General features: G+C 39.2%; 1 protein-coding gene across 5 annotated transcripts in view; it reads right to left on the bottom strand.

The window, feature by feature from the left end:
• The window catches only part of ulk1.S (unc-51 like autophagy activating kinase 1 S homeolog), a 52,699-nt gene extending 42,285 nt beyond the window's left edge, over positions 1-10,414 (bottom strand). For 3 of the 5 annotated variants that reach the window (XM_018244167.2, XM_018244168.2, XM_018244166.2), the window contains exons 1-3: positions 9,827-10,413; positions 7,807-7,899; positions 7,645-7,686 (exon numbers count right to left, since the gene is read on the bottom strand). In XM_018244167.2, the coding sequence (XP_018099656.1) occupies positions 7,645-7,686; positions 7,807-7,899; positions 9,827-9,916 (225 nt within the window). In that variant the 5' untranslated portion in view covers positions 9,917-10,413. Of the gene's footprint in view, positions 1-7,644; positions 7,687-7,806; positions 7,900-9,826 lie in introns of all 5 variants that reach the window. The other 2 variants (XM_018244169.2, XM_041580322.1) reach the window with 1 other exon arrangement.
• Between the last annotated feature and the right edge of the window lie 2,060 nt (positions 10,415-12,474).

Here is a 12,474-nt window from a genome sequence, read left to right on the forward strand (position 1 = left end):
CTACCTAGGTTCCTGTATGTGAGTGTGAATGGAGTCTATCCAGCTAATGTCTGATACTGAACTTATAGCCAAGCACACGTCACCTTTTAGGAGATGTTTATATTTACTGAAATATTGTAGAACTATAAGAAATTGAATGATATGTTGCTACAGTGACAGACAATCAACTTAAATAGTGCATGATAAATGTAGGTTAATAAATTATGCATTAAGTGGCCAAATAAATAATTCTATAGGATATTTATCACAAACCATTTAGCCACATCTTCGCAGAACAAAGCCCATTATTCTTCTGCTTGGTTCAGACCAGTGCCTGCTGCTAATATGATCCTTTGTGCCACCTGTAACCTGAAAGACTCTTACACACTTACAGCAGTGATCCTGGAACAAAGGCACAAGCTGCTACTGAACAAAAGGAGGGTGGCCATTGAATAATATAATGACTATGTGTGAATAGGGACTGATCATCTGATTCTGCACTGGTTCTCATTAGCAAACCTAAGCCTGCATTGTATGCTTTTACCACTACACTAGCACTTCATAAGGCCAAAATGCCTCTATTGCAGTGACTTTTAGATTGTGGAGCAAGGGGACTCCATATAAGTAATTTAAGGTGCATTTTTGATGGGGGGGGGTCCATTTAATCGCTGTTTAAGATAATAGCAGAATAATATGTGACTACAGAAACATTTTTGTATATCTGCAGCCTTGGTAAAAGCTAAGTGGGGGGGGATCACATCGTAAATATTAAATCCATCTTCCTTTTTTCTCATTTTAGGAAGTGTTTCTTAACTCATGCCTTGTGTGACCCTAAAGCAGAATAGATAATGTAATCAGAGATCTAATATAAGAGCAGATATTGACTCCCTGTCGAGCAGCTTCATTTGTAAGAAATGTTACAAGTCAAAAGCTGCCTCAAGGCAAAAACCTGTTTTTGCACAATGAAAGAAAATGGGATTCTAAGCTAATTTCCTGTATACTGGTATCCAGAAACCCCTTATCCGTAAAGGCCCCCATAGACTCCATTATAATCAAATAATCCAAATTTTTAAAAACTATTTCCATTTTCTCTGTAATAATAAAACAGTGCTTTGTACTTGATTTAAACCAAGATATACTTAATCCTTATTGGAAGCAATACCAGCTTATTGGGTTTATTTAATGTTTACATGATTTTCTAGTAGACTTAAGGTATGAAGATCCAAATTATGGAAAGAATCGTTATCCAGAAAAAACCCAGGTCCCGAGCTTTCTGGATAACAGGTCCCATACCTGTACATTAATAATGTTCAGTTGGGTTTGAATTGTGAGCAAGGGCTCCTCTTCATGCTAAGGAACTTAAATTACTTGGAAGGTAGCGGTAGTTCCTACAGTTGGATTCATCGACATGTGCATTGTACTTGCACCTAAATAATCATGCAAAGACACCACTTGGATCGTCATCGAAAATGATTTTCAGTACAATTGCATCTGGTTCAAGAAACACAATTATGTCAGGTGCAATTACCCTGAAATTATGCTGCAAACTGCATTGCAGACAAATAACATGGTGACTTGCATCCAAAACTGCACACTGCACTTGCATAAATGAGCCCTTACAGGTTTGCAGGCATTTCTCATGCTGTTCAGGTTTGTCATACAAAACTAGCTAATTATGAAGTGAAAAGCTGCCCACCCAGAATGGTACTTTAACCTAGTTGGTAAGAATAGAAAACTGCCATAACACAAAGACTTTAATTAATATGATCAGAGCTAATTTTGTTCCCCTCTATTGGGTCTGCAGTTTGATATGAATCCAGCAAGCCTAAAAGCTTATGTTTGTCCTCACACAAACCCGCTCTTCAAAAAACAAATCAGGTCAGGCTGGCAGGCACAGCAAGGTAATGCCAGGACACACAACTTTATCCTAGTCGGGTCGCTGAGGTTACCTATACATTCTTACAGATAACTTTTATCTCAGCCAATGTATGAGCAGCTACGTGACAAGAATAACAAGCAACAGTATGATAGTGTTCTATACTGCCAGACATTCTAGAATGTCTTTAGGTTCTCAGCTTTCAGGACTCAATAAACATGAAACAATAAATAACTTAAAGGGGTCAATCAACAAGTTAAAAATATATATAGCCAATTTAAGCACAGCAGACCAATTATTTGTTATATTTGTATATTCTTTACTCAATCTGGCAATCTGAGCCTTTTTAACCTTTATCTTATAAAATTTTCAGCCTAATCACAGATGGTTAGGGAATAGCCCTAACCATGTAGGTACAATGGTTTTCTATAGTGTCACCAGGTGCCAGATGTCATTAATTTCCAAGGAAAGCAATGGATCTTACTTCCCAGTCACCGATATGATAAAATAGACACAGTTGTCCTCAAAATCTCAAAATCATTTCAAAATAAGAACTGCAATAGAAAATACATGTATATAATGCTAATGGAGCACTGAATACTTCCACTCTTTAGAAATAAAGACTTAATACCTTTATTACTGTTTACAAATAAAATACATTGCATTATTGGAGCAGCACATTTCAATGTGTTAAAAAAACTTTAAGACAATTTGCAACTTTTGCAACAGTTTTAGCATTTTTCTGGTTGCTAGGGTACAAATTAACCTAAACAACAGGCATTCATTTGAATGAGAGACTGGAATATAAATATCAGAGGGTATGAATAGAAAGATGGCTAAAAAGATGACTAATAAAATAGAAAGATGACTAAAAGACTAATACAAAATACAAAACATTAATTTTTTAGATGTGAGGTCAGTGACCTTCATTTAAAATTTGGAAAGAGTCGGGAGAAGAAGGCTAGTTTTTATAAAAAAAAAAACTATAAAAAATAAAGGCTAGTTGAAAAGTTGCTTAGGATTAGTCATACTATAACATATAAAATGAACTAAAAAGTTAACTTAAGGGCGATCCACCCTTTAAAAGTAGATCCTGCTCTGCTTTTTCTCAGACATATGTAGCTGATAACTAGTTGAAAATATGTGTATGTCACATTTAAAATATCTACCATGTATCTCTGACAAAGTTAATAAAATTCATATTTGCTCAAAGAATAGAAAAGCGGCACTCTGCTTAAAATAGAAAGGTGGTTTATTCCAACAGGTCACTGACCATGATCGCCTGACGCATTTCAGGAGTAACTCACTTAATCATAGGCTTCTTTTTTTCTACAATAAAATGAATAGTATTCTAGACAAGACGGGAGGAACTATGACTTTAGGCAAGTCCCTTACTTTCCTTTTATATAATAAAAACACGCAGTAATCATGAATATTTTGATTATTTGGTCGATTTGTTTTGTGTGGAAACATGCAGAGCAGCTAGGTCACAGACCGATGGCAGTCAAATGGTTAAAAGGTGCTTCTTTTCATGGCAAGAGAACACCACAGGATATAAATAACTCTTTTTAAAACACATGTATGTTGGTTCAGCAAAGGACAGCATACTCAGTATTTCCTCAAGAGCAACGAGGAAAGAAATACTGCCAAAAGATGACTAAATGTCACTATGAAAGCACACAGATGATTTAAATTGCAGTTTTTTGAGGTACCAAACTACCAGACTCTCGTTGTTCAACAAAATCTGCATCTCTGTAATGATTCAGGATTAAGAAATGAAGTAAATAACTGATTACAGAGTGATTATTTCCAAGCAGTATTTGTAATGTGAAATAATTTCCTTATTACAGTTAAGTGCTGAGTCACAGGGGCAAATTCACTAAGAATCGAAGTTGCGCCAGGCGCAACTTCGCCGCTCTTCGCCGCACTTCGCCAGTCGAATTTTCGCCAGCGCTCCGCAAATTCACTAAAATGCGAAGTTGCGCACAGGGGTAGAGTAAGTTTGCGAAGTTGCGCTAGCGTTGTTTCGCTATATAACGCGAAGTTGCGCTAGCGAAGGCTAATTTGCATACGGCGCGAAATTCAAATTTCAATGGAGGAACACTTATCTGCACTACAAATGCCTAGAAAACCTTCAAATCAGCCAATAAAAATTTTATTTTGCCCTACACATGTGCCCACTGTCTAGGTAAGTTGCCATGAGTCAGGAAATGTAGGGGGGAGGAAGGGGAGCCCCAAAAAATTTTCGATCTTTTTCAGCCTATCACCCGTCATGTAGAAAACACGCCAGCGTTTTTTTGGGACTTAGAAAAAATTTTGACTTTTTTTGAAACAATCCCTATCTACTCTATTGCGCTTCGCCAGGTCTGAGGTGGCGAAGGAAGTCTAGCATAAAAGGTAGCGTTCGCTACACTGCGCAAGTTAGTGAATTTGCGTAGTTTCGTCGCTAGCGAAAATTCGCCTGGCGTAAGGTTGCGAAGTAACACTAGCGAAACTACGCCAGCGTTCGTTAGTGAATTTGCGCAGTAGCGAAAATGCCGAACGCTAGCAAAAAAACGCTAGCGTTCGGCGCTTCGCGCCTTAGTGAATTTGCCCCACAGTGCTTTGTTCACTTTCAGATGACTAATATACATGTAGAACAAGGTGGTGTAATATACATGTAGGCCTTAATAACACTACAGAGGAAATCCAACTGAATCTGTCAGATACTGTGTATTGGAGGACTGGATACATCACTTTTCCATCATTCCATTTATCTTTTTTCCCTATTAATAACATTGGGATCAACCATCATTTTTACCGGCCATGCCGGTAAAATACCGGCTGGGTGGCAACCCTAGTAAATGAATGGAAATCAGGCATACACTTAGAAACATTCCATGGAGATGAACAAAGATGCAACCTTTGGTTGGCCAGGTCAAGGCATTTAAGCCGACTGTTGACATACAATCCACTCTATGTCAGCTGGCTAGAAACCCTGGAGGGTATACTTGTATGTGTGGCTGAAATCCTGGCAAATTCAACTGTGGATACCTGCATCAGATGCAGAGAGAGTCAGGCGTCTGACATATGTTTGTACGTATGCAGTGGTTATTTATTATAGATTATGGCAACCATTGTTATATCACGCAGCTGTCTGGCAAGCAGTAGCATAGACTGTATTTCAGCAACTGGTTTAAACTCCAATCATCATCAGCCACTTCTATGATTTAGCCTTTATTTATCACGGATTGTATCAATTACTCACTAAATGTAAAACATAGTGCTTATTGAATTCAATGCTTGCAGATAATAAATGTGGAGCTTAAACCCCCACACCAACCAGGATGCTCAATTTAAGGATTATTCTCATCCATATATCTATAGCACAAGGAGAAAAGCCTTATCGTTGGACAACATAGGTAATTTTTTTTTATAGTTTACAGACCTTCATATATCAACTATCAAACACAAAACATATAACAATAGTGCAATCAAAATATGCCCTTAATGCTGACTAAGAAATAATAGCATTATAAGGCAGTGACCTTTAGCTTGCTGCTCTTCTGTATGACCCTGGAAATACTGATGAACCCTTTTACCTGAACATTTATTGCTAGCTTTCCTGATCAGTATTTAAGATAAACAGTCCGAAGTGCAATATAGTATACCCATGGGACATAGTAAAACACTGTAGCATTGGTCCTTTAGAAAGTATGCTGGGTGCTTGTTAAAGCCTGGGGTGTTGCTTACAGTAACATATCACAGGGAACACGTTGTCACACGGGCACTTCTCACATGATCCTTAATTGTGAGTATTCTCTATATGTGTGTGTTTTGTAATTCCACCAGCACTGTGGCCCACTGTTATTTTCACCCTGACCTCAATAAATGTCATAGGAAGGGGATAATCAACTTGCAACTCTGTAGATAGTATTGTAGAAGTGTTCTCAGTCAGCCAAATCCATTGCAACCAACAAATAAAAAGATTTGACAGACTTACAGTATGCCTAAAGTGAAAGCAGAGGTCTGACATGTTGCTATGGGCTACTGCACTGGTGCAGTTTTACACCAATGTTAGTAAATGATGGTCAGCTTCTGTCTAAATATATTAAAGACACAGACTACTAGAAACAAAAGTGATGTATTACATGTTTGGCTCTGACTGCAGATGGACCAATTGTCTGTAGTGCAAATCAGTAAATACTTGGATCAGAGCAACTGCAATGCATCATTCTAAGAATCACAACTGAACTCAACAACTGTGATGAGACTGTATGAGACGGTGAATCTGTATTGAAAACAACATTTTGTAATATGGATCATTACATACCCTGGCAGCACAATGTTAAGATGCAAAATAAGACAAACACATCAGTGAAAAAAAAATCTATGACCTTAATTCAGAAAAACAATGTTCCTAAAACCATGAAGGCACAAGCATAAACTGTAAACAATAGTGCACATCCATATACACTATTCTTGGTATTCATTACAGACTTGCTTAGTGCAAATGACAGCAATATTTGGGCTCTTAGTTAAAAAATATTGCCTCACTATGTCAATAGAGGCAAGCATGCTCCTTTATACTGTATAGCAATGTGTACATTTCATTTATTAAACTGTAATAACATTAGAGCAAATAAAGAATTCAGACATGCTTATTAAATATTAGTTTATTGGTTGACTCTCATGTCCTTTGCAACTGACATTTTTAAGATGGATTCAGCTAATAAACTCACAACTAGAATGTTCCAAACTCACAACTGAAATTCACAACTAATAGGACTAACTCACTTTGGCATATGTTGCCTAAAGAGATAAAACATGATTAAGGTCCATCCATCCATCCAAACTCCTCTTTCTTGTCTGTCTTTCCTGCCTATTTCATGGTCTTTGTTGTTGCTATTATGAGTAATCCAAAATAAAAACCATTGTTTATTAGACCTTCCAGGGGGAGCAGGAGTGTAAATCAGACAAACTTATGGATGTCTCCTGCCGTAAAATGAGTTTGCTGTGGGGCCCAGAAATAGCTAGGTCCTGCAATGATTCTGTTTATTATTTAAACATTATATGTGAGGCCTTTCTGCTGAAATGATCTATTATTACAGTATAATGTCCCAGAATTCAAACACGTGTATTATAGGACAGCACTGCATTGGGTCACAGATTTGTTATTGGGCCTCACAGATGACTTTGCAGTCCTTTTGGAACAAACCGCTCTCAAGTTCAACCGATTTCTAGCGAATAAACTTGGAACAAGGCCAACACAAGCAAGCGTTTGTATACAACCCGCGCGGGTACATCTGGGAGTTGTAGTCCTCCTTACTTCAAGCAGAAGGCACACAACAAACACTGCGAACTACAAGCCCCGAAAGCCCGAAATCAACGCCACGAGTCCAGCAACGGGGGGAGGGTTTTCTTAGAATCCCGTGACGCGCAACGACCGAGAGCCAATGGGAACGCAGCAAAAGCAATGTCAACAAACAAGGAGCAAGCCCACGTGACAGGGAAGAACGCCGCTGGAAAAAGGGATCAGACGAGGAGGAGGTCTATGTAGACTGTTTCCATCGAATGATACATATTTATCTAAGAGACATATTACATAACAACCACGGGATTTACATACATCACTAATAATCCGTTACTATATTCTAACAGATCATTAAGTACAATCAATACGCATTGTAAGAACATCACTCAATAAGGCTTGTGTTCAACTCCCATCAACAAACAAACAGGCTCTTCAAGCTCCTGAATATCTTTATGTCATTAAAAAGCTGAATGAGATTTAAAAAATATTATCTTACCTGAAAATCATAAAGGGTCACAATATTTTCATGTTTCAGCTCCTAAGAAAAGAAAAGAGGCAGTTATTATTATTATTATTATTATTAACATGTATTCATATAGCAGTTATTAACAGGGTAGAACTATGTATTCCCACCATGCCAAGATGGAACTGGATTTACCTTCAGGATCTTTATTTCCTTTCCTAGAAGAGTCTGAGATTTTGCCAAGTTTTTCTTGTTGATGCATTTCACTGCTACTTCCAAATCCTGCTTCTAGAAGAGAAATCCAACCAGAACAGAGTTTAGCACTAGGTGGGCCCAGGCTTAAAACAGACTGGATCTGATTTCATATGAATAGATCTTATTGAAACCTGGTGTCCTAGTCCCACTTGTCCAGACATGTCCAGACATCCCCATACTGTAATAGCACAAAGCTGAACTAGTGCTCATTGTGGAGCATTAACAGTGGCTCAGCAACACGGTGCCAAAACAAGATATTTTTATTTCTAGCCAAGGTAAAGATTCCAAGAATAGGTCTGATCTTAGCAGTGCAACCTGTTTTATAGTAGAACAGTTGTACCTATTAAATTGCAGTGCTGTGTCCCATGCTGACTAGCTCATGTGCTGTTATTAGCCAGATCAACATTCCCACTCTTTGCAATCTCCTGACTAACTTATATTTAGGTTTTCCTGCCATCTCATCCCTAGGTTACCAGTTTGTTTTTATAACAGTCCTATAGCTCTGGCCACACTAAGCGCTCTGAAAGCAAGTAGTAGAAGTTGCAAGTCATATTGCAACATTGACGCTGCCCCTTTTAGCTATGTCATAAAACAAAGGTGCTGCCTGTCATTTATGTCCTACTAGAAACCTTGGAAGAATCAGATTGGACTGAACCACAATCAACTCTTTTTGCATAATGAGGGATGTAATCCTAATCAACATTTCAATATACAGTCACCACTATAATGACAATGGGTTTAAAGTAGATACAGGTATGGGACTTGTTATCCAGAATGGTCGGGACCTGGGGTTTTCTGGATAACGGATCTTTCTGTAATTTGGCTCTTCATGCCTTAAGTCTACTAGAAATTCATTTAAACATTAAATAAACCCAATAGGCTGGTTTTGCTTCCAATAAGGTTTAATATATCGTAGTTGGGATCAAGTACAAGCTGCTGTTTTATTATTACAGAGAAAAAGGAAATCATTTTTAATAAATTTGGATTATTTGGATAAAATGGAGTCTATGGGAGACAGCCATTCCGTAATTCGGAGCTTTCTGGATATTGGGTTTCTGGATAAGGGATCCTATACCTGTATATTAAAGAAGGGAAAATGGTAGAATTCCGCACACCAGACTGTGTTTAAAAAAGGAGAAAAACCGGAGAAAAAGGAAATAATTTTTCATAATTTTGGATTATTTGTATAAAATGGAGTCTAGGGGAGACAGTCATACCGTAATTCGGAGCTTTCTGGATATCAGGTTTCCGGATAAGTGATCCTTTACCTGTATATTAAAGAGGGGAAAATGGTAGAATTCCGCACACCAGACTGTTTTTTCAAAAAAACAAAAAAATCTTTATTTAATCCATGTTAAATGGATTAAATAAAGATTTTTTTTGGTTTTTAAACAAACAGTCCGGTGTGCGGAATTCTACAATTTTCCCCTCTTTATCTTGCACAGCGTTGGGCGCTAAGAGACTCCTGCACCCGGTCAGATGCTTTGGGCTGCCAATACCTACATACCTGCGGTGATTCTCCATTTGTAGATCTATTCACTAATGAAAGAAGCACCTGTCCGGTTGCTTACAAGATCTCCACTCCTGGAACAATGTTGCAGAAGCCAGCTGATAAACAGGCCTGCAGGAGACCTGACTTCTGCTACACTGTTTCAAGAGTAGAAAGGGGTAAACAGTATAAAACAAAGACTGCTTTCAGTTGCAGTCACAACAAGACAAGCCTAGTGGGATCTAAAAAGGAGCAAAGAGATGGATCACTCTATGCAATATTTACATTTACTAGCTAAAGTAATACACAGCCAACAGGTACTATCTCTCAGCAAGTGTCTGAGCACAGAACCAACCAATCCAACCAGCTGCTGCGTTGCCAAAGCCTAAGAGAGGCTTGTGGGAGTTGTAGGATCGCAGCTGGTATATGTGTATCAAGCTATGGAGTGTGTATATTTATAGAGAGATGTACCTCCTTATGTCTGCCTTTAAAAACAACAGCAAAGGCTCCGTGGCCGATCAGATCCTTCCGGCTGAACTCAAACTTGCCCACGGACTCCATAATCAGGTGCTGGAGGCAAGAGATGAAGCGGCGGTGCTGGGGTAAGAGGGGGTGAGAGTCAAAAGCTGGGCACCAGCTGGAAAAGGAGGGCCGCTCTCCTGTCAACCTCCCGGCAACTGAGGATCACACTCCTGGGGCTCACTTGCATTGGCTGCTGCTGCCAGCTCTGTGCGCTTCTCTGAGGCATGTTACTGGGTGTAGGACGGGGGTACAGTCACTTTGGAAGGGGATCCCACTAGAAGCGGAGGAGATCAGGGTGCCCCCTTGGGCACTGCCCCCACACTGCCATGGTGATGAAACGGTAATGCAGCCTGGCTCACAGCTATGGCACCTTCCACAAAAGCGATCTTCGAGCTTTCGCCCGCACTGCTTGTACAGCACAAAGTGGGGAGGCCCCCTGTTCTGTATCCAGGTGATGGAGGCAGTCGCTGTGCTGCTGCTCCTGTCACTGAAAGCTAATAAAGGCCACAGGCGGCGCTTTCTCAGCATAGCAGAGCTTCGCGCACGCGCACTTGCTCGCTGTGTTGTCGAGCGGCGCGCATGCGCAGAGAAAGATGCCGGTACTGGATACTAGGTCAGCGTTTGGACTATTTTGTTTCTTATGCTAGGCGTGCCCGCGTACTAGAAGTATTGTGCTTGTAGTTTTGTTTCTAAATTAAAAATGTTTCCCTCTTACCCTTCTGCCAGCTACCAAGAATTAAAGATACTTTAGCCTTTTGTAAGGGGGTTACCTTTCATCTGTACCTGGAGAGAAGCAATGCCTTGTGAAACGTACTGATTTAACTCAACCACAGGGTTACCAGGTCAGATTTTCAAAACCAGCCACAATCAGCTACAAAACCAGCCCAAAACTAGCCAGGAGTCACTTTAAAAGTAGCACAATAAAATACGCCTTTTTCAAATTTTCTCTGATTTGCAAATTTTCCCATGAAGTAAAGTGGGACAGATTCGCCCGTCACTAGGGGTGTAACTACAAAGGGGGGCCCAGGAGGTATAGGGGCCCCATAAGGCACTAATTCATATACAATTTCTATAAATATTTGTAAAACAGGTCAACCTATAGACATTTTGGTGGCCAGCAGATTTTTGCCCCAAAATTGACTAAAATTGAGAAAATTCACTAGAAAATGTGAGAATGCTTAAGAGACGGTAGACTGAGGTACAGAGCCCAAAATCTAGTAACTCCTGATTTCTACACAACTCAGCCCCATTGCGTGCTGGGTTATTGTAATCTTACATTAAAGTTACATTGAATTTGGCAGTTGGCAAATTGTTAAACAAAAACTACATTACCCAACATGCATTGGGAGACACAGGCTTGGCACATTAGGGCAAGGAAAAACTTTGGCTGGTTTCCAAAGTACAAACCAGCCAAAAGCCCAAAAAGTAGCCCAAATCTGCACCTTGGCTAGTTTGTACTTTCAAAACCTACCTGGTCTATAAATAAGTAGCCCAATTTGGCTGGAAAACCGCCAACCCTGCTCAACCATATTTAGCTGCTTTGTTTGGGTTGAAGCACTTCCTAATCCATGTGGGCTTCAATGTGAAACAGCGCCTCAATTCTAGTGTTCTAATATTCTACTTCTAGTTCTAATATTCTAATTCTAGTGTTCTAGTATTCTAATTCTAAATTCTAATTCTAGTGGCTAAATTTTGCGGTTAGAAAGATGCTTCTTACAGTATGTAATTGCCACATTATATAAATACCCCATACTTTAGGATTTAAACAGAGCCTGCATAGGGAAAGCTTTACAGAGTATATTTAGATTGTAACTCTATGGGCTTTATTTCCTACTGTGTCTCTTACCAATTGGCACTTTGTATATTTATACATATTTATTATAATGTGTATTTTTCTACATTCTACATCTGATCACTAGAGTCCAAATGACCCTAGCAACCATGCATTGATTTGAATAAAAGTCTGAAATATGAATAGGAAAGGGCCTAATTCAAACGATAAGTAATAAAAAGGTAACAAAGAAAATTACCATTGGTGTATGCTAGAAACCTAAGAATATAGATAATTGGAGGCCACACCAATCAATAAAAATATTTAGCAATATATGTTTAGAGGTGCAGAAGACTTAAAGTTACCCCTACATAGATAAACCAAATACTCACTATACCATATATCAGGTTTGCACAAAAAACTTGTCTTAGACTCAGGTGGTATCGCAAAAAATCTTTTTACTGTTTAAAAGTATCAATTTGGCAATTACAACAATGTTTACACAAAAATCCTCAAGCAGTATAACCCAGCATGTGACACATCCACACGCTGCTCTTCCTTTGTCTATGTCCCCCGAGACCTTATGCACATGGGGAGCCACGTCACCACACTGGATGAGCCATCCACGGACGTGATGTTGGCACATGTGACGTCACAGACCCGGAAGTTCGGGTAGCATGCGAAAAGAAAGAATTGACGCATAATCTAATAGGGTATTTATTTGTTTTTGCAATCTCCTTGCACATCAGAATCCCCTTGACAAAGGCCGCTGTGCCGAAACGTTGGGGTCATTCTCATTTTTGCAGGTGTATCCTCTTCTTTTTGC

The sequence above is a fragment of the Xenopus laevis genome, chromosome 1S (assembly GCF_017654675.1).
Source record: "Xenopus laevis strain J_2021 chromosome 1S, Xenopus_laevis_v10.1, whole genome shotgun sequence".
In the NCBI taxonomy this organism is placed as follows: Eukaryota; Metazoa; Chordata; class Amphibia; order Anura; family Pipidae; genus Xenopus; species Xenopus laevis.